This window comes from Saimiri boliviensis, chromosome 4, assembly GCF_048565385.1.
Source record: "Saimiri boliviensis isolate mSaiBol1 chromosome 4, mSaiBol1.pri, whole genome shotgun sequence".
NCBI classification, from domain to species: Eukaryota; Metazoa; Chordata; class Mammalia; order Primates; family Cebidae; genus Saimiri; species Saimiri boliviensis.
Window position 1 is genome coordinate 32,563,145 of NC_133452.1, and position 22,909 is coordinate 32,586,053.

Genomic DNA, 22,909 nt, shown 5'->3' on the forward strand with positions numbered 1-22,909 from the left:
AGGAAATATTCTCCCTAAACTTAGTCTAGATTGAGCTAAATTCTTCTGATTCAAAGTCTGGAAAGTGCCCCTATTGAAAGGGGCACTGGCATCCCCTGCGTATTTTGTCTAAAATACAAAATCTCAAGACCCAACCTGATTTAGAACTACTGAATCCAAATCTGCATTTTATCAGATGGCTCACGCGTACATCAATGTTTGAGAAATGCCGAGCTAAGGGATTTCTTTCTTTTTTCTTTCTCTTTTAGAAATGCTTGTGATTTCTGCACATTGATTTTGTATCCTGAGACTTTGCTGAAGTTGCTTATCAGTTTAAGATTTTGGGCTGAGATGATAGGGTCTTCTAAACATACAATCATGACCTGGCTGATAATCCCTCTAGTTTATATAATGTCTTTATAAAAGTTTTCCCTCTTTAAAATTTTCCTTAACACTAGTAATCATGCACTCTTTCACTCAACAAATACTAATTCAGTGCCAAGTAAAGATGTCAGCTCTACGGACACTTTAGAAGGAGAAGAAAAAAATAAATATCAAGGTGTATATTATAGTGTGCAGCAAGGTGAAAGGTGCCAGGAAAAAAACAGTAGGCTGAGGTAAGGAGGAGGAGAGGGTGAGTTGCGATTTAAAATTTTTAGTCAGGATGCTCAGCTGGTGAGATCACTAGACATAACCGTATTTGAGCACAGGCGCTGAATGACTTAGCAACATGGCTGCAGTGGCATGGGAGAGATGCAAAATAACAAAGTCAGGGAGGTAAGAGAGCAGACTTCTTCATGTGAGGCTGCCTAATAAACTGTGATTTGACACTGAATTGCTGAGAAGGTAATGCAAGTAGTTTTTTTCTCCAAGAACAAAGCAGTTCTTGGCCAAGCCGATTTGATTTAGGCCGTAGGAATCTGCACCAACCATGTCACTGGCTAGGCCTTAGATTCCCCAAATGAAAAGGCAGGGATTGGAAATGGCCTTTGAAGCCGCTTTCTCTTTTAAAAATGTCCGGCTCTAAGACACATATGTGAAGTCTAAGACGGTAAAACAAAGACTGTGGTTCGGCTGTGGCCTGATACAAACTTTCGCAACCCCAAGATACTGAAAAAAACTGGAAGAATTGCGGAATGGGGTGCCAGGCTGAAAGGTCTTAACCTTTCCACTCCATTCCTCCCACACCGAGAAACCCAAGTCCGGACAGCTGGGCGCCTTGCTCTCTGCGAGGTGCAGCGCCCGAGCCCGCCTCCCGCAGCTTCCCGGACCTCACCCCGCCCCGCCCCCGCCCCGGTCCCGCCCCGGTCCCGCCCCGGTCCCGCCTCCCGCGTCCGGCGGCCTAGACCCGGCTGCGGAAGTGACGCTAGGCCGAGGCTGGAGGGCCTCGCCGGGCCCGCCGTCGCTCCGGGTGGGACCCGGCGTCCGTCGGTAGCAGCATGGCTCTTCTCGTTCTCCTGACCCTTGCCATGCAGGGTGTGAGCAGGGCTGAGATGGGCACCGCGGATCCAGGGCCGTCCTCAGGTACCATCGCTGGCGGCGGGGCTGCGGCCGGGTCGGGACGGGAGGGACGGCGGGATCCGCCCCAGTCGGGAAGCCCCGCCCCGGCTCTCCGCGCTCGCCCTCGCCCGGGACCCCCCGCGTCGGTCCTGAGCTGGTGGCTGGGACGCGAGGCGGGATCGCGGGACCGGGTCCCCGTGGCTTGCACTCGTCGGTGACCTTTCTCCTGCCTCTCCCCTGGCTGCCGCCACCACCACAAATCACGGCTCTTGTTTTTGCGGCTCTTGTGATCCACTTTTAAATACGATTGTGCGCTGCAGAAGGATGTTGCCGGTCTACGCGGGCCGGCGTGGTCTCCTAAGATGATCCTACCGTCTTCTTGCTGTACCGTTTCGCTGTTTAGATACGCAGATACTCACTAGCGTGCTGCAGTTAGTTACCTGCAGTGTTCGGTGCAGTAGTAACAGGTTGTACAGGTTCGTGGCCTCAGAGTCCTAGGCCGTGTCGTCTGGGTTTGTGTAAGTGCACTACTGCCCGAAGGAATTGCCTAAGGGGCCATTTCTCCATTTCTCAGAACGGATCTCCGTCGTTAAGTGACGCATGACAGTGAGCGTCGTGGTCAGCAGTGACTTCGCGCTCTCCGTTCGTGGCTTAAGCAGTTGATACTTAGCGTAGAAGTGTATCCATTCCATCGCCAGCTGAGAAGTAAGTGGCAGGAACTTGTTTGTCTTAAACGTCTCAGTCGCGAAGTGGTGGATTACGAGCACTCACTAGTAGGTTTGTCTCGCAGGAGGACTTCGTAGAGATTTGTTCTTCGGAGCGTTTTATTTCCACCTGCTTATTGACATTCTCTAGGAAACATGTGGAGGATGGCTTTTCTGAAACGCAGAGTAATTGTGATTAGGAGCTCCAGTGAAATCAGTAAACCTTTTCCATTAAGTTTTTTATTATATCATGATTCATGATTCATACGAACTTTGAAAGGTCCACGTTTTGCTTCTGTTTTCACAACAGTCCTCTAGAGTAGGTGTGATTTGTTTCTCTCATTATGGATGAGAAATTGGGTTACGGAGAAGTCTGCCCAACTGGCAGAGAGGTCATGGCCACTCAGCGGGGAGCTGCTCAATTTGGCACCAGAGTCCAAGTTCTTAACTGCTCTGCCAGGATCAAGTCAGTTATCTATACGGGCAATTGCTGTACTTTGCGGTAAGAGCTTGAACTTAGGAAAGCAAGGTGGGGTGCTTGTCTCTTCCAGGGAAGTCAGTGAAGACTTCACAAAGGCGACTCCAGGAACCAGAGGTGCAGAGACTGAGGTGCAGAGGTGTGATAGAGTATGTTAAATTCGTGGAATATTAAGCGTTTTATTGTAAACTGTGTGAGGGAGAGGTTACAAGGGGAGATAGGTTAGGTGGAGAGGCAGGAACCGAATAATGAATTGCCATTTATGTGTACCAGCAAGAAACCTAGCTTTACTAACAACTTAAGCAAAAGAGGAATTTATTGTTTCAGAGTAGCTAGAGTTAAACAGAAAATTAGAGATGCCAGCTGCGTCTCAAGAAGCTAGAAGCCAGGAACCCCCTGCTAGGACTCTCCATTTCTTATTTCTAACTATTTCTAACTGTCTGGATATTGACTGCTTTCCACATTTGGCAGGAATCATAGATGCTGACAGCTTCTGGACTTTGACATCTTGCTGCCTCCCCCAGGGAAAAGCTCAGATTTGCTCACCTAGGTTAAGGTGTCAGCTTGCATAGGAAGGACATTCTCATAGAGGGTGGGGTTAGGGAGTTACCAGAAGAAGCAAAACAGTGTGCCTGGAAGCAGCACAGGTGTTGAGCCAACAAAATAATACACCCACTCTGCCTCCCAGAAGTCAGTCATTACTAATGCTGACATCACTGGATTATCTTACAAAGGGAAATGATTTTATGCAGGATCGATACGCCATTTAGAAAGACCAGTCATCTTATTAAATAGTTTTAGGGTAGACACAAGGCCCATTAGGAGTCTGCTGCTTACGTTGGAGTCAATTAGAAGTAGTTTAAATGGAGAAGAGAACATTTAGAAGGAACATTTAGAAGGAAGAGTCAGTAGGCCTCTGACTGGATGTCAGCAGAGAAGGAGATCATGCTAGCTCAGGCATAGTGTTACAGCAAGTACCAGGCTCTTCCTTCTGAGTACAGGGCCCTCCTGAGCATGTGACCCCTGTGAGTGCACAATTTGCACATCCCTGTAGCCTGCCCTGGGAGGAGGATTGCCTGTCTGCCTCCCATGAGAAGATCAACTGCGGCCTTCCATATTCTGCAGAAACTTTAAAATTTGTCTCTGCACCTCTGGCTCTAAAACTGGGGTCACGTTTGTGAAGCCTTTACTGACTCCCCTAGAAGAGATAAGCACCCCTGCCTTGCTTTCCATTCATTTCAGGGAGCCCTCTTTTTAAAGCGCATTTCTAACACATTTCTCTAGATTTTTCAGTGCATTTCTCTAGATGGTATTGTGCCCCCTGTTCTCTTAAAGTTAATTTAAAACACAAAATCTCAAAATAATCCCACAATGCTGTGGCTCTTGCTTAGCTTCCCAGCTTTATTCTTACTGTTGCTAAGCTTGACTATATAGTCGAAGTTAGTCTTAGGTGAGAGGACCTGGTAAGAACAGGGACGCAGACAAGAGAATATGGTGATGCAGTCAGTCTCCAGGAAGTCCAAGTGTTTAGGAATGTATTGTTTTACATTCATGGGCTTTCATTGATATTTAAGTGAAAATAAAATCTGTGTGTGCCACTTAATAATCAGTAGTATTTCATTCTTCATGCACTTTTACACTTAAAAGTAGTATATATATTTTTAAGTGAATCAGAGTAAACCGGCTTTCTTCATCCAGTTTGGTGTCCCACGCTGAGGAATAGCTGCAGAGCCAGACTGGACTTTACACCAACTGGAAGGCTCTTCACTGACCTTATACAGTTTATCAGCTATGCTTCCTACTAATTATCTGACTTTAGTATCCTAATGCTCTGGGTACTGTTTAAATTTTTCATTTTTTTTTTTTTGATTCCGTAGTTATTTCAAAGATTCAAAATAAACAGGATAATATATTTTAATTATATTTATTGAATGGGGTATTAAATTTTTTTTTTCATTTTATTCTGATTCGTGATTCTTACAGACTTTGAAAGGACATTTTAGTTCTATATAAAAGAAAATAGACTGGAGGCAGTGGCTCACGCCTGTAATTTTAGCACATTGGCAGAAGGATCACTTGAGCCCAGGAGTTCACGATCAGCCTGGGCAACGTGGCAAAACCCTATCTCTACAAAAAAATACAAAGATTAACCCTGTATGGTGGCATGTGCCAGTAGTTATAGCTACTGGGGAGGCTGAGATCGGAGGATCACTTGAGCCCAGGAGGTCAAGGCTGCAGTGAGCCGTGATTGCACCACTGCACTCCAGCTTGGGCAACAGAGCAAGACTTTGTCTCGTGCGCATGCGCGCGCGCGCGTGTGTGTGTGTGTGTGTGTGTGTGTGTGTGTGTAAACCTAAAGAAGAGAAAAGTAATAGTTTTAAACAGCTATCTTACAAAATTTGGTAGCGTACCAATAGTGCAGCTGCTTTACAAACTAGATGAGTAATTAATGGTTTAATTTTGATTGAACAAAGAATCAAAAATGAGGTTTGAGCCAGAATGAATTCCTAACAAAAAGGAATCGGTTTACTTGTAATTTTCTTATTAAAGGGATGTCTTTATTTTAGATTATCCTGATGCACAGTAATCAAAATACTAGGTATCTATTTTAGTCTTGTGCATTCTTAAGAAATTATTCATTTTAATACATTGTTCAACTTTTGCAGTGGCCATAATGTAATTGAGATAATATAATAAAATCAGGAAACATTACTTGAAGCAGGTGCTTGTGAAGTCACAGAAAATAATCCTCTCCAATTCCAATTTAAATGTGGAGGTTATTTACCCCTTACTTTATTAAGTGATCACAAAGAGGCTGGAAGCATTTTTCTTAATTAAAACCAAGAAATATTTGCATATTGTCAAGTCATTATATAACTTTTCTAAGGCTTTGTTTTCTCATTGGTAAAATATGTATAATAATATTGTCTCTCGCATGGAATGGATGTGATGATTACCTAAGAAAATGCATTAAAAAGGTGAGCACAGGCCGGGCGCGGTGGCTCACGCCTGTAATCCCAGCACTTTGGGAAGCCGAGGCGGGTGGATCACGAGGTCGAGAGATTGAGACCATCCTGGTCAACATGGTGAAACCCTGTCTCTACTAAAAATACAAAAAATTAGCTGGGCATGGTGGCGCATGCCTGTAATCCAAGCTACTCAGGAGGCTGAGGCAGGAGAATTGCCTGAACCCAGGAGGCGGAGGTTGTGGTGAGCCAAGACCGCGCCATTACACTCCAGCCTGGGTAACAAGAGTGAAACTCTGTCTCAAAAAAAAAAAAAAAAAAAGGTGAGCACATTGTGTATCTTATACTAAATATTTAATACATTAAGGATTATCATTCAATAATATGCATCACTATTTTAACAAATATATCTTTAAATATTAAATTGCCTTAGTCATATGTGAGAAATTGTGTTGGCTTTTATAAAAACAAACATAACTAGATTAATATGAGAAATTTAAAATAGGCTCAGCAGCAAACTCATTCTTCCATCTCTTAAAATAGACAAAAATGTTTGTTTTTCATAGACCTGCACTTTTTTTTTTATTTTCTAAACTATTTCTCAATTCAGAACGAGTTAGTCCAAAAGAGAATTTGTGTTGAGAAATGATGTCTCTCAGGGACTCGATTGGTCTGGTCCAGTCAGAATTAATGCCAAGCCAAACCCAACTAGATGAAATTGGATAAATAGGAGTAAGAATAAAGGCCTAGATTTTAAGTCAGAAAAATGGCTCAGCAGCTATTTATTGGATAAGCCCCAAGTTGGTGATGGTGTGAGGGAAAAATATAGGGGAGGTTAGTTACTTACAAGTTTGTTGCAGGCCACTATGTGTTATGCTTGGCTCTTTAAAAAGAAAAATTCCGATTAGATGATTTCTGTGAACACTTGAAACATCATGTGCAAGAATTCTCAAAACATCCTTATGCAGCTTAAATCTGACGGGTGCGGCTCCTTGCTAAGGAGAAAGTTGGAAAGCATTAAGAAAAATTGCCATTTTATCAGCACTGGAAGCCATTGTGGAGTTAGACTGTAATCAAATATATCCTGACAGAAATACAAAGGCCTTGATTTGGTACTTTTCATTTATTCAGTTTGGATTTCTTATGCTGGTTCTGTTTGCCATGCAGACAAAACTTTTCTGACAGTCTCCATTCGTGTCCCTGTATCTTTAACATGGTGAAGATGTTAGATCTTTTCTGAGAGTTGTTCTTTTGGAAAAGATCCAGATCCTTTAATTGGGAACATTTGTTTTTGAGTTGTAGTGTCAGAGGACTTAGATGCAGAGCAACAGTTTTCTTCATCCTCACTTTCTTATGCTTCTCAGTATGCTCTTCCCATGGAAGAGGTTGGTGAGCAGGCTGTCCGTTGATTTCTGCAGAATCTATAGCCCTGTTGCGCCACAGGTGTACATACCTTTCATACAGTCTTTGTATACTTGTATGTTAAGATGGGTGATGAATTCTTCGGGCTGGTTTTGTGTGTGTGTGTGTGTTTTTTTTTAAGAGGCACAGATGCTTTTGGTGGTTACAGGGTGGAGCACAGATAGCTGCCCTGGTTCCTGTCACCCATCTATGCAAAGGAAATGGCCAGTGTCCTTAGACTATACTCTGCAGGTATCTATAGTTTGCCATCCACCCTACATTCACCAACACTTGTTGCGTAGCTGTCACAACGGCTATTTTTTGGTCCTTTGTGACATTCCCATCATCCCGTCGATAGCACTGCCCTATCACCTGCTGATCTTCTCTGGTCTTTTCTGTGTCTCTTTCTCTCTCTCCTTTGGTATCCTGTCGCTTCTGGCTTATCAGCTTTCTGAGGAAACAGTTGGCTTTAACCAGGGCCCTCCTTTGTTTCTGCATTGTGATTAAAGTGTTAGGAAAAATAAATTCTTCTCTCCTGTATTTGGTTTTCTTAAATTCTCAGCTGCGAGTTTTAGAGTGGTTCTGGGAATTAGATCTTAAAATAGCTAAAGTTTACTCCGGATAGTATGCAGCTGTAATACACTAAATAATTCTGAGCCTGTTTCCAAAAGCAACATGAGTTACACAAAACTGTTTATCCCGGCACTTTCAAGAGATGAAAAAATCTGTAAGATGATCTTATTTCATGAAATCACTCCAGTAGGATCTTTTCTTAAGCCCCAGAGATAATAATACTCTTTTGCTCTTTCTACATATATTTTTACCTACATAGTGTAAATGTCTTAGAAGTTTATTGTGAGCCTTAATTAATTTAATCTGAATATATAGCAATTTAAACCTCACATTACAAAATTCTGAAGCTTAAGAAAACTGCTTATGTCTGTCATATGATTTTGGCCATGACAACAAAGGCAGATGTCTAATAACCACATAGTTTCTCTTCTGGTAGCATTAAAAACCACAGGTTACATCTTTTGGTGTAAATTTATGTTTTTCCTTTAACCTAGTAGTAATTTCTTTTTGCTCTAAACCATTGAAATCTCTCCCTCCTACCACCTGTCTGTCTTGCTTTGAAAGCTATGATTTAAGTCCTAGTCTAACCATATCAGGCTTTTACTTAAATTATGGTAAACATACTTAGATTCACATTAAAAACTAATCTAATGCTGCACAAGCCTACTCTTGTTGGTAGTTTTCCATTGTGTGATTCAGTAGCCCCTTCCTAAGTACAAATGCATTTTGTTTGATATTCTAGTATGCAGATTGACTTTTACATGCCTTTTTCTCAAATACAGGCATTTCAGGTTGAGTACATACTGTTATAAAGCCATTCCTATTGGAAATAACAAAAAGAGGGGCTTAAAAGGAAGTATTTCCTTAAAAGGATTTCCAGTCTTGGAAACCAGAGGAAGGGGGGTCCTTACTACGTAGTGGCAGAAAGCTTAGTGACATTGTAGCCTTCAGTGACACCAAAAATAGAGAATGTGTCTGAGGAGTTGTGTGATGTAGCTCAGGAGGTTTCCAAGCGAAGTACTGAAAGTACCACCTAGTTTCTTCTTGCTTCTTATAGTAACATGTGAGACTTCGCTCAATCACGGGAAGAACTGTTCAAAAGAAACCAGGACCTCCTGGTTTGAAAATTCTCAGCCTCTCAAGAGGCAAAAAATGCTATAATGAAGAAATGGCCTCTGAAGGAAGGCTCAGATTAAGTATGAGTTTTCTTAGCCTCAAGTACCTCTCTTATCTGGTTGCAAAGGTATGTTTATATGTATGATTGTTATTTGATATTAATGTTGATTCATTCCAGGTGAAGAGGAGTGAATTATTTCTACCTTAAGCATGGATTGTAAAGTATTTGGGTTGTTTCAGGAGGTTGAGATGCAAACATGCAACATGCGATAGAAAAAGGACCCTCTTAAGCCTCAGTAACCCCTGCTGTGAATGGCCATGGGAACTCTACCAAAACCAGAGAGCCAGGGCTGCCAATGGCAAGAACAGTGCTTTTGGGTTCATCTTACAAGAAGTTGCTTAGAGAACCAGAGATGACAGGTACCAGCAGCCTTCAGTGGCGCTTCTGGAAGCAGGAGGAGAAAAACTGTAGGTGTCCAGTCACTGGCCACAAAAAGGTCAGGTTAGTAGTGTGAAGTATTTGAATCTTGAGACCCTCCCAGCTTCATAATCTCTACCTTTTGGCCCAAATTATTACACCATTTTGGTAAATGATACAGAAGTTAGTTCTTTTGGCAATAACCAAATCCAGTCCTTTGTTTGAGGGGAGCCATGAAATATGCTGGTTGACTAAAAAGCATTCTGTTGTTAAGTTAGTTTTTCTTCCTAAACTTTTTTTTTTTTTTTTTTTTAAAAAAACACTAAAATTGTAATCATATAAAGCAGGGTTCGTCAGCCTTGGCTCTGCTGGCATTTTGGTGTATATTATTTTTTGTTGGGGAGGCTGTCCTGTGCGTTGTAGGGTATTTAGCACCCTTGGCCTCTGCCCTCTAGATGCCAGTAGTACCTCCCCCACCTACTTCCTCTCCAGGTTCTGAGAACCAAAAATGCCTGCAGACATTGATGCCTCATGTCTCCTGGGCCACAAAATCACTTCCTGCAGAGAACCACTGTGATAAAGGAAAAAATAATCAAAAAGAAAAAAGAAATGATGATCGCATTTAATTGTCCATGAGTTCATATTATTTACCTAAATAACTATTGATCCATGTTCTGCTTTGAAAACATAATATATGTGTTAAGGAATTGTAAGTTAAGGCAATATACCAGTTTGGTCTTGAATGTTGGAATTTTTGTTTCAGAGAAAATATGGTAGATTTTCCTCACTTGACAGATGAGGAAATCTGAAATAATTTTGCATTGTAGCCAAGAAAGAACCCAAGTTTATTAATGTTTGACCCAGGGAGTACTTTTCTTATTTAAGCAGTCTGCTTGATGTAAATATAAATCATTATCATCATTATTATCATCCAAGGCACTTTGAAAAAATATAAACTTCTGGCTCACAATTTTTGAGGATGCTTATAAAGTATGTTTGGAAGCCACTGTTCTTGTCCACATTGCCATTCATTTATTTGTTTTAATTATATAAGTAAATCATGTTTAATAGAGTCTTCCAGCTAGATAAGATTGAATAACCATAAATTTGAGGTTACATCGCTAACTGTATGCATTCATGTTTATCTATAAAGAAGCGAAGGGAGAAAGGAGAGGTGTGTGTGTTCAGTTTTCCCAGGGGTATTGGACAACTTTTTACACTAAACAGTGGGGAAAAATGACTACTTTTTTTTTTTCTTTTTTTAAGAGAATGGAATGCAGTGGCACAATCACAGCTCACTGCAGCCTTGACCTCCTAGGCTCAAGCGATCTTCCTCAGCCTCCCAAATAGCTGGAGCTACAGGCACAGGCTTCCTCACCCGGCTTATTTTTTAATTATTTGCAGAGACAGGGTCTCCAGCTCGTGAGCTCAAGAGATCCTCCCACCTCAGCCTCCTGAAGTGCTGGGATTACAGTTGTGAGCCACCGCACCTGACTACTTTTAATAACTAGATTTTGGTAGTGTCTGATTAGATGTTAAAATGACTTCTGTCCGTTATCTTACGTGACTCTTTCAAGTCTTACCAACAGATGTTTTCTGAAAGGTTTAAAAGAGTAACGACAAGAAGAAATGTTGGGTATGTTTTGTAAAAAGCTCTGTATGCCCCAGAGAGCAGGATGTTGATGAAACTGGAATGTGTGGCTTCTTTGTTCAATCTTTAGGTATCTAGTCCTATACTATAGAAAAAGTGTTGAAGGCGTAATAGTATTATATGTAGAACTGAGAGGTTGGTGGTATTCTAGAGTGAAATTGGCCATCCTTAGTGTAGCCATTTCCTCTGCAGATGATTGTATTCGTCTGTTTTCATTCTGCTGATAAAGACATACTCAAGACTGGGAAGAAAAAGATGTTTAATTGGACTTACAGTTCCACTTGGCTAGGGAGGCCTCAGAATCATGGCAAGGGCAAAGGGCACTTCTTACATGACAGTAGCAAGAGAAAAATGAGGAAGAAGCAAAAGCAGAAACCCCTGATAAACCCATCAGATCTCGTGAGACTTATTCACTATCACAAGACTTGCACGGAAAAGACCAGCCCCCATGATTCAGTTACCTCCCCCTGCATCCCTCCCACAACACATGGGAATTCTGGGAGATACAATTCAAGTTGAGCTTTGAGTGGGAACACAAAACCAAACCATATCATGCCGTCCCTGGCCCTTCCAAATCTCATGTCCTCACATTTCAAAACCAATCATGGCTTTCCAACAGTCCCCCAAAGTCTTATTTCAGCATTAACCCAAAAGTCCACAGTCCAGAGTCTCAGCCGAGACAAGGCAAGTTCCCTCTGCCTATGAGCCTGTAAAAGCAAAAGCAAGCTGGTTAACTCCTAGATACAATAGGGGTACAGCTATTGGGTAAAACACAGCCATTCTAAATGGGAGAAATTGGCCAAAACAAAGGTGTTATAGGGCCCATGCAAATCCAAAATCCAGTGGGGCAGTCAGATCTTAAAGTTTCAAAGTGATCTCCTTTGACTCCAAGTCTCACATCCAGGTTATACAGATAGAAGAGGTGGGTGCCCATGATCTTGGGCAGCTCTGCCCCTGTGGCTTTGCAGGGTACAGCTGCCCTCTCAGCTGCTTTGATGGGCTTCTGTTGAATATCTGTGGCTTCTCCAGGAAAGCTGTCAGTGGATCTCTGATTCTGGAGTCTGAAGGATGGTGGCCCTCTTCTCACAGCTCCACTAGGCAGTGCTGCAGTGGGTACTCTGTGTGGGAGCTCCAACCCCACATTTCCCTTCCATACTGGCCTAGCAGAGGGTCTCCGTGAGGGCCCTGCCCCTGCAGTAAACTTTTGCCTGGGCATCCAGGTGTTTCCACACCTCATCTGAAATCTAAGCAGAGGTTTCCAAACCCCAGTTCCTGACTTCTGTGTACCCACAGGCTCAACACCACATGGAAACTGCCAATGCTTGGGGCTTCCACCCTCAGAAGCCACAGCTGGAGCAGCTGGGCCACAGGATACCAAGTCCCTAGGCTGCACACAGCCCGGGGACCCTGGGCTTGGCCCAGGAAACCACTTTTTCCTCCTAGGCCTCTGGGCTTGTGATGGGAGGGGCTGCCATGAAGGTCTTTGACATGGCCTGGAGACATTTTCTCCATGGCCTTGGGAATTGACATTAGGCTCCTTGCTACTTATGTACACTTCTGCAGCCAGCTTGAATTTCTCCCCAGAAAATGTGTTTTTCTTTTCTAATTCATAGTCTGGCTGCAAATTTTCCATTATGCTCTGCTTCCTCTATAAAACTGAATGCCGTTAACAGCACCAAAGTCACCTCTTGAATGCTTTGCTGCTTAGTAATTTCTTCCACCAGATACCCTAAATCATCTCTCTCAAGTTCAGTGTTCCACAAATCTCTAGGGCAGGGGCAAAATTCCACCAGTCTCTTTGCTAAAACATAACAAGAGTCACGTTTGTCCCAGTTCCTAACAGGTTCCTAATCTCCATCTGATACCACCTCAGCCTGGATTTCATTGTCCACATCACTATCAACATTTTGTATAAAGCCATTCAAGAAGTCTCGAGGAAGTTCCAAACTTTCTCACATTTTTCTGTGTTCTTCTGAGCCCTCCAAACTGTTCCAGTCTCTGCCTGTTACCCCATTCCAAAGTTGCTTTTCATTTTCAGATATCTTTTTAGCAACACCCCACTCTCCTGGTACAATTTATTTTATTAGTCTGTTTTCACGCTGCTGATAAAGACATACCCAAGACTGGGAAGAAAAAGATGTGTAATCGTGCTTACAGTTCCACGTGGTTGGGGAGGCTTCAGAATCATGTTGGGAGACTAAAGGCACTTCTCACATGGCAGCGGCAAGAGAAAATGAGGAAGAAGCAAAGTGGAAACCTCAATAAACCCATCAGCTCTCGTGAGACTTATTCACTATCACGAGAATAGGACAGGAAAGACCAGCCCTTGGTTCAATTACCTCCCCCTGGGTCCATCCCACAACACACGGGAATTGTGAGAGATACAGTTCAAGTTGAGATTTGGTTGAGGACACAGCCAAACCATGTTAATGTTGAATACAATCTGTATTATCAAATATTGAAAATTCTAGTGATGAAATGAATTGAGGATTATTGTTACAGTAGTCAGTGTGTTTGATCATAAAATTTCTATTATGGGAACGTATTGTTTCATGCTGTATTTGTGTTTCCTTTATATTGCAATAATATTTCCATAATTTAAAATGAATCAGAACTCTTCTATAGATTTTTCAATAAAATTAATTTCTAGATAACTATTTTTGATTTAAATAATCTTGATATCCTGGTGAATTCTACTGTTCTTCAAATATGCATATCTGATTAATGTGGCCTCTTATAGTAAGGTTTTCCAATGTGAATGTAACTTGCTTACAATTGTCCATTTTACTTTTTGAATCTCTTACAGTACCTATACCAACTAATGTTACAATTGAGTCCTATAACATGAAACCTGTCGTGTATTGGGAGTACCAGATCATGCCACAGGTTCCTGTTTTTACCGTAGAGGTAAAGACCTATGGGTGAGTGTCACTCTTTTATTTATCCATTTTATTCCATTTTTGTCTAGGTCCCTGCAAGTTCGACAACAGTCTGTGTTACTGTTTTATCATCCTTCCCACATGGCAAAACATCCTGAACTGCTGGTAGATGTCCAAAAGTGCTGAAGATGCAAATTCTTTGCAAAATATTTCTTGCCTCTTACTTCCTCTTCCTATCAGTGTTGAAGTAGAGAAATATCACTACTTCTGAGATTAGCGTGACAAATAAAGCTAAGAGTTACCATGTCATCTTCCTATAGGGTATGTACTTTTTAATAGAACAATATACATTTCAAAAAAAAAATTGACAACTGTTAGTTTTTGTAATGTGCTTAATCCCATAATTAACGTGTATACTGAGGGAATCCAGAGTTATTTAAAAAGTATTGGTAGTACTTCTAACTAAAGAGTAAGGGCTTCCTACTTTCTCTAGTGTCTCCATCCTATTCTTACTCTGCTCTTTCTACCGCTCTGTGCTGTGAATGAAAAGCAAAGCACAGACAGAAATGGTTTGAGTTTATTTGATAACAATAAAAGTTATCTTTGTGTTTTTTTATTCTTTTTAGTTACGGAGACTGGATTGTTGCCTGCACCAATATTTCTCATCGTTATTGTAAGATTTCTGACCACGTTAATGATCCATTAAATTCACTTTGGGTCAGAGTTAAAGCTAGAGTTGGACAAAAAGAATCTGCCTATGCAAAGTCAGAAGAATTTACTGTATGCCAACATGGTGAGTAGAATGTGTACACATGTAAATTTTAAAGAGGAAAATATTTATACATGTCTTCTGTATATGTTTGCTTTTATTAGCAGTCGCTGAAAATTATCACAGCAATGCTTAAGAAAGATTTGGAGGAATGTAGGGAGTCAGTACAGGTTGAGCATCCCAAGTCTGCAAACCCAGAATGCTCCAAAATCTGAAACTTTATGAATGCCAGCATGGCACTCAAAGGAAATACTCATTGGAGCATTTTGGATGTTCAGATTTGGAAAGTTCAGCTGGTACGTATAATTCAGATATTCCCGAATCCAGAAAAAGACTCAGAAACTGAAAACACTGCTGATCTCAAAGATTTCAGATAAGGGATACTCAACCTGTATGCTCCCCTTCTTTCAAGACCCACAAAAAAGGGCTAACACTTGGCAATCGCTTTGCTGCTTCTAAGCCAAATATATGACATTTCTGTTTCTTACAGATAAGGGTCTGTGCTGCTCAGCTGTCCTCTCCGCCACCCTTTCCCTTCCCATCTTTTGTCATTCATTTCTAAGTTATATTCACTGAGGACTTTGGCAGCTAACTCTTATTCTTTTTTTTTTTTTTTTTTTTTTTTTTTTTGAGATGGAGTTTCGCTCTTGTTACCCAGGCTGGAGTGCAATGGCATGATCTCGGCTAACGGCAACCTCCGCCTCCTGGGTTCAGGCAATTCTCCTGCCTCAGCCTCCTGGGTAGCTGGGACTACAGGCTACGCCACTATGCCCAGCTAATTCTTTGTGTTTTTAGTAGAGACGGGGTTTCACCATGTTGACCAGGATGGTCTCGATCTCTTGACCTCGTGATCCACCTGCCTAGGCCTCCCAAAGTGCTGGGATTATAGGTGTGAGCCACCGCGCCCGGCCTCAGCCACCGTGATTTTTAGGTCTTCACTCTACCAGCATCCCACTCACATAGTGCACCTGATGTCTGCTGTCACCTCAAACTCCAGAATCTTTAGTGCCAGTTCCTATTTTCTGACTTTGACATCCTACCTTAGCTCTCAGACCCTCACTCCTGGGTAAAAGAAACCTTTAGTCACTTGACTCCTTCCTGGTCTTGTAGCTCTTGGGTACCTTCTCTTCTAGCTTCACTTCCTTGCTCTGCTGCTGCCTTTCAGATTGTGCCTCCTTGATCTCTTCTACAGGCTCTTCCTCTCCTTTGTCTTTAAATACTTTTCTTCCCCAGAGTCCACACTTTTGTCATCTGATTACCACACCACCTGCATGTTAAGATTTTTTTTCCATACAGATTTATCAAGGGCCTACTATGTGCCAGAAAGTATACTGGGCCCTGAGAATATGTTGATGTGTAAAAACAGACCTGCCTGACACACAGTAAATATGTCAAGACTAGATAAGTGGTTCACCAACAAACTCAAACGTCAAAGACCTAATAAAGATGTATTGAATAAGTTCTGATTTTTCACAGTGAAAAGAGTTTTGGCGGGGGATGATAACGAATGCCATTTCTGAAATGTTTTTTAGAAACTGGGGTCCTTAATCCACAAAAGCAAAGATAAAGGAAAAATTACTTAATAGAGTTTATATTATGTGAAGTCTTTTTTTAACCAAAATCTATAATTATTTGTGTTTACAACTAGAAATGAAGTTAAACTGCTAAAGAGGCAGTTTAGATTAAACAACAGTACTTCTTGCCTGAGATTTATGAAACATTTGTTTGTTAAGGATGCTTAGTCTATCTTCTAGATACCTGTGGAGTGGTTTAAATGTGGTTCTGCTTTAGAACAACCAGAACAAAAAAAGAGTAGGTTGATTTATAGATTCTGGTAATTTTATGAAATGTACCGTGAAGTTCCAAGGCCAGGACTCATTATACTTTCTCCTCCTCCTCCTTTCCCAGGAAAAATTGAACCACCTAAACTGAGTATCAGAAAGGAAGAGAAGCAAATCACAATTGACATATTTCACCCTTCAGTTTTTGTAAATGGAGAAGAGCAGGAAGTGGATTATTATGATGAAATTACCTGTTACATTATTGTGTACAATGTCTATGTGAGAGTGAACGGAAGTGAGGTATGTGTTTCTGTTTCAGATTTTTCATAAAGGGAATTCTTGTGTAGCTAGTAAAAGTTGTTTCTTTCTGTAGTGTAATGAAAATAGAACGCTGATAAATATTCAAGCAAGACTCACAGAGCATAGATTTTGATAAGAAAAAAATATGTGGGTGCTATCAAAGGAAAAATAATCGGGAGTTAGTCACTAACACTGACCACCTGAATACATTTAAGTTTTTATTTGCTTCATTAAGTGGAATGGCCCGAATCTAGGATTTTTCCCAGTACACCTCCGTTGCTCTACCGGTTAGATGAGGATTTTCCTCCTCATTGGCGGTGATGTAAAGTAATATTAGCACTTCTGTCTCTCACCAGCTAAATTCCTGGTACTCTAGGAATAGGACAGATGAACATTTGTTAGTTTAAGAACTAACAATAAACATTCCTGCAATTTGAGTTTGTAAATTTACAGTCTTTATAAGGAATATTTGAACAGATGCATTTATCATGCTATGCTGAAGTAACAAGTTGACTTATTTGGTATCAAAGCTATTTTTAGACATGTTCAACATCAGTCATATATGTTTTCTTCAGTTGTTGGTCAGGACTAATAGGGTGATTTTTTTTTTTTTTTTTTTTTTTTTTGCAGATTAAAAGAAGTTATGCATTTTCACTGTTTTCTTTTTCCATCCAGATCCCGTATAAAGTATCCACAAAGATGGAAGACGATTGCAACGAGATTCAGTGCCAGTTAACAGTTCCAGTGCCCTCACTGAATTCCCAGTACTGTGTTTCGGCAGAAGGAGTCTTAAATGTATGGGGTGTTACAACTGAAAAGTCAAAAGAAGTTTGTGTTACCATTTCCAATAGCAGCATAAAAGGTAAGTTCTTGCCATTTTTTTTCTTAATATGGAAGGAGAAGTAACTAAAATAGGCTCATGTGGAAAACAAATTTATTTGCAGCTTCAAAAGATCTGTTTTAACAATATTCAGTTCCATTAGTTCCATTCCTTAGAGAAGTTCAAGATTAAAAATAAGGCAGTTTCTCACCATTAAAAGATGTGGAACAACCAATTTGGAAAGCCATGTGATGGCCCCTTAACCCATGAAAGAAAAAAATCATAATAAGTACATAAAACTGTGCAAATGTTTACATTTCAGGATTATGGATTATAAGTCAGTTTGTTACTTCAGCATAGCAAGATGTTGTGAATCCACTAAAATGTTCTCTATGGGGATTGTAATTTAAAGACTGAAGAGCAGGAACCTTCATTGGTTACAACTGTATGGCATGAACTGGACAGAGACTTGCAATTAATATCCAAAAAAGTTTATAGATGGGTTTGAATAATGGATAATGGATCATTTTTATAACATTTTACAATAATTATTTCCATCTTTTAATGTGGGATTGGGGAGATATATATATATATATATATATATATATATACATACACACACATACACACTAGAGCTTGAACTTGAGAACTGACTTACTCTCAGCTGTCAGTTACCTTAAAAAAGTTTGGATTTTTCTTTGCAGTTATGAAATGTAACTGTTCATTATAGATAATTTATAAAGTATGAAAAGCCGGAAGAAAACAAAATAATCTGTAGTTCTATCATGCAAAAATACTCCATTATTCACAGTTTGATATTTTCTTTAGTTTTTCTACATAGACATGATCATATTGTATAGTGCATATGATTTTGTGTATTTTGTGTATTGCTTTAAGCATGTATTATAAATATTTTTTCATTTTATTTCAGATACTTCATTAATATTAATGTCTGTAGAATATTTCATTATGTAAATTATATTTTTATTTAATGTTTTATCATTTTTGAACTTTTAAGATTATAGGAGTTTTCACTATGATAAATCATACTTTGATGATTATCTTTGTGTCTATGGTGTATATATATATATTTTTTTTTCTTATTAGGTTTTTTTAGACTATATTTCATAGGTTTAAAACTTTACTAAAATTTTATGTTATGAGTATATTTTTGAAGAATGGAAATACAGGCTGCAGAGTCAGAACAAACACCTAAAATTTAATACTAATAACTTCACGCCATTACATGAAGGTTTCAAATAGGTGACTTAAAGCAGTGCAATGCATTTTATGCTAATTTTCATTATGCTATTGGAAAAATAAAACCCTTCATAATGCTCGAGCTTTGAAATAATGCAAATGCCCCAGATTTGTTTGAAGCCTGAATTCTAAACTGCACTGATGCTCTGGCCACACGGTGGCATCGCGGTGGCTCCTGAGCGGCAGCCCCAGTGCCTTGCAGCCAGCGCTTGCTCAGCCCGTGGGACTGCTAACACAGCACGAGTGTTGGTTTTGTAGTTGTTTTCTTTTTTACCATTATAATGATTTAACTTTTTTCACATCCTGTAGTAGGCGTATTAGAAGCATTCATTAACTAGTAACTTCCACAGTTAGAAAATTCGAGATAATAAAATGCCCTAAAGGATGCCAGACATTGCCACAATATGTAGAGTGTTGTTAATTTGGAAGAGAGGACTGTAGAAAAAAAAAAAACAAAAACAAAAACAAAAAAAACCTAAAGATTGTGCTGCAGAAATAAAAGCAGCATTCAAGCAAAATACACAATGGTGATTCTAGACGTATGTGCTTGGAAACAAATCTTTCCTATTTTATATTATTTATGTCTGATTTATAATTAAGAGAGCTTTATTCTTGTGCAGCATTCCTGTGTGTATGTACATCTGTGAAGCTTTATAAGTATTTGCAATTGTGAAATAAATAAATGTAATAGAAAATTCTGAGGAGTGGGGCTAACTCACTTTAAGAGCTGTAAACATTGCCAGAGCTTATTTCTAAGGAGAAATTTTTTTAAATTCTTTTTTTTCATTTTTAACTAAAAGAAATGCATAACCCTGGAAACACACTGTATGTAGGGCTGTAAGGAAATTACTGTAGAAAAGCTATTTTAACTATATTGTGTCATAGCAGAATAGTCCCAGAGAGTTCTAGAATTGCACAGCTGGAAGAATCATATTGCTGTCTAAGACAGATACCTAATTTTTTACTTAAATTTCCTAACTTCTGCTTTCTTCAGTGTTCTTTAAAACTCTAGCCATATTAACTAATGTGTAAATCTATTCAAGAATGGCACTAAGACTTTCTGATAGATAATAACAGTATTCCATCTTAATTGTAATTTGTGATTTTTGCCTTTTTTGAAGGTTCTCTTTGGATTCCGGCTGTGGCTGTTTTACTATTTCTAGTAGTTGCTGCGGTATTGATCTATTTTTATATTAAGAAGATTAATCCATTGAAGGAAAAAAGCATAATATTACCCAAGTCCTTGGTAATGTATTTAATGTTTTTATTATATACACTAAAAGGTTCACTTGAACCTTTTTTTGATAGTTTCTTAAAGTATGCTTTTAAAGTCGAATGATGATTGCAGTATGTCACCTGCCATTAATCAGTCAGTCTACCACACATCCAGAACCACATACTGTGTCTTTTGCTCTGCAGCAGTATTTTTAATTCTCAGGGCAAAAACACAGCGAGACATTTCTCTCAAAGATCTTAAAGTCTAGTGGAAAGAAAATATAATTATACAATGGATAGATAGTGTGATAGGTTCAAAGGTAAAGGTTTATACACAAGCCAGTGAAGACTTTGTCCAGCTTTGGTGGTGGGGTTAGTCGTGGTTTTTCCAGAGGCAATGTCTGAGCAGTCTTGAGTGACATACAGGAGGAGTTTATTCAGGCAGTAAGGGACAGAATGTGCCAAGGTCCAGAGCCAAAGATAACAGAATAGAATCTATTTGAATGAAATATGACAGGAATAATATCTGTGATGCTCAAAGGGCACATTAAAATTTGCTATAAAAAAAACTGTGTAAAGTGGATAAGAACTATCAACAGTTGGTGGTCAACTCACAAATGAATTGTAATATTTTATCCTTAAGCACAAAGCACCCTTGCAGTATGCTATTTTGCAGGTACTAGAAAAGGAAAAAGAAAACTTGTATATTCAGTAGTACCAGCAGTAATGGGTAAATGTGGTAAAAAAAAAATAATCTAGCCATGGTAAAAGGAAAAGCACACAGTGGGTATTCAGTGGAATAGTGCCCTAAACATGCCATTGCTTTGATGTAGTTACTCCACTCTTAAAAATGCACGATAAGGAAAGAATTTCATAAATAAAAAGATGTGCAGGATATTTAACATGTTCTATAGTTAGAAAGAACTGGAAACATTTCAACATATGCTATTAGAGAAATTATCAGTATGAAGAAATATGAGCCACTCAAAATTATAATGATGAAGGCAATGAATGAGAATATTACTTAAGTAGATGTGCTCACTTTGCAAAAATGATATGCATACATGTGGAAGGTAATTGTATTAGGGTTTTCTAGACGGACAGAACTAATGGAATATATATGTATATATATTTAAAGGGGAGTTCAGTTAGTATTAACTCACACAATCAAAGGTCCCACAATAGGCTATCTGCAGGCTGAGGAGCAAGGAGAGCCAGTCCGAGCTCCAAAACTGAAGAACTTGGAGTCTGATGTTGGAGGGCAGGAAGCATCCCACATGGAAGAAAGATGAAGGCTGGGAGGTCGGGCCAGTCTCTCCTTTCACATTTTTCTGCCTGCTTATATTCTAGCCATGCTGGCAGCTGATTAGATTGTGCCACCCATATTAAGGGTGGGTCTGCCTTTCCCAGCCCACTGACTCTAGTGTTAATCTCCTTTGGCAACACCCTAACAGACACACCCAGGATCAGTATTCTGTACACTTCAGTCCAATCAAGTTGACACGCAGTATTAACCATCATGGTAATGTACAGAAAGCAACATATATTAATAAGTTGTCAGGTGGCTTTTTAAAAATCTGAAAACCTTGTTTTTAATCTTACTGTAGTATCTTTCCTTAAAAAGAAAAGGCAACCATCTGTTCACCTGTTACCCTACATGTGCCATTTAGTGGTCCATTACCTTTAGACCTTTGTGTTTTTGAGGGTAGGCACTTAAGCTTAACAATGTTTTATCTTTAATCAATCCATCTTTCTCCCCATAGATCTCTGTGGTAAGAAGTGCCACTACAGAGACAAAACCTGAATCAAAATACATGTCACGCATTACATCATACCAGCCATTTTTCTTAGAAAAGGAGGTGGACTGTGAAGAGGCATTGTCTCCAGTTCCAGACATGCATACCGAAGACAATCCAGAAAAAGGAGAACATACAGAAGAACTTTCTAGCATAACCGAAGTGGTGACTACTGAAGAAGACATTCCTGACATGGTCCCGGGCAGCCATCTGACTCCAATAGAGAGAGAGAGTTCTTCACTTTTAAGTAGTAACCAATCTGAACCCGGCAGCGTCACTTTAAACTCATATCACTCCAGAAATTGTTCTGATGGTGAGCACTCCAGAAATGGTTGTGATACTGAATCCAGCTGTCTGGAATCTCATAGCTCCTTATCTGACTCAGAATTTCCCCCAAATAATAAAGCTCAAATAAAAACAGAAGAACAAGAGCTCATAACAGTAATAAAAGCCCCCACTTCCTTCGGTTATGATAAACCACATGTGCTGGTGGATCTACTTGTCGATGATGATGGTAAAGAGTCCTTGATTGGATATAGACCAACAAAAGATTCCAGAGAATTTTCATGAGATCAGCTAAGATGCGCCAACTTTGAAGTCTGATTTTCCTGGACAGTTTTTCTACTTTAATTTCATGAAAAGTTTATGATCTCAGATATTGTATCTTAGTTGCTATCAACCAAATGGAGTGACTTACTTTAGATAAAAGTCTAAAGAGGACGTTTGGCAGTCTCACTTTTAGCAAGACTTTTTTTTTTTTTTTTTTTTTTTTTTTTTTTTTGGACAAAAAAAGCATTGTAACTTATGAACCTTTACATTGAGATAGCTAGCAGGATCCGGGAACAGTATCTTGTACTGCTGGTTCTTAGGTGAGCAAGTGATGTCCCAGGGACCTTTGTAGCCACTTTACTCTTTTTCTTTTCTCTGCCTTGGTATACGATTTGTTTTTGTAAGTTTTATGTATGCAGTAATTTTAAGTGCTTAATTTCAGAAGAAATTCTGCAGGCCTTTCAAAATTGGACTTAAAATCTAATTCAAACTAATAGAATTGATGAACTATGTAAATAGAAACACTTTTTTTATGAAACATTACAGTTAGAGATTTTTAAATAAAGAATTTTAAAAACTTATTTTTATATTCATTTATTCAAGCACTTAGGCAATCTCTCATAGTTAAGCAGAATATTTTTATATCCACTGCTTGTTTTCATGCATTAATGCTATAGAATTATTTGATAATTGTTCATATTTAATATTTAAAACAACACTAAAAATAATATTTTAAAATTGTCCTTATAGGTCT

At 39.5% G+C, this 22,909-nt stretch overlaps 1 protein-coding gene across 3 annotated transcripts; it reads left to right on the top strand.

The window, feature by feature from the left end:
* Positions 1-1,319: 1,319 nt before the first annotated feature.
* IFNGR1 (interferon gamma receptor 1) lies at positions 1,320-22,381 on the top strand. Of its 3 annotated transcripts, XM_039467478.2 has the most exons (8): positions 1,414-1,503; positions 8,659-8,844; positions 13,593-13,707; positions 14,292-14,458; positions 16,343-16,515; positions 17,191-17,377; positions 19,717-19,841; positions 21,574-22,381. In XM_039467478.2, exons 3-8 carry the CDS (start codon positions 13,631-13,633, stop codon positions 22,174-22,176), a joined length of 1,332 nt encoding a protein of 443 aa, XP_039323412.1. In that variant the 5' UTR covers positions 1,414-1,503; positions 8,659-8,844; positions 13,593-13,630; the 3' UTR covers positions 22,177-22,381. The 3 variants fall into 3 exon arrangements, with proteins under 3 accessions (XP_010335866.1, XP_039323412.1, XP_010335868.1); XM_010337564.3 differs by lacking the exon at positions 8,659-8,844 and having other exon boundaries at positions 1,320-1,503; XM_010337566.3 differs by lacking the exons at positions 1,414-1,503; positions 8,659-8,844 and adding an exon at positions 1,629-2,184.
* Positions 22,382-22,909: the final 528 nt, after the last annotated feature.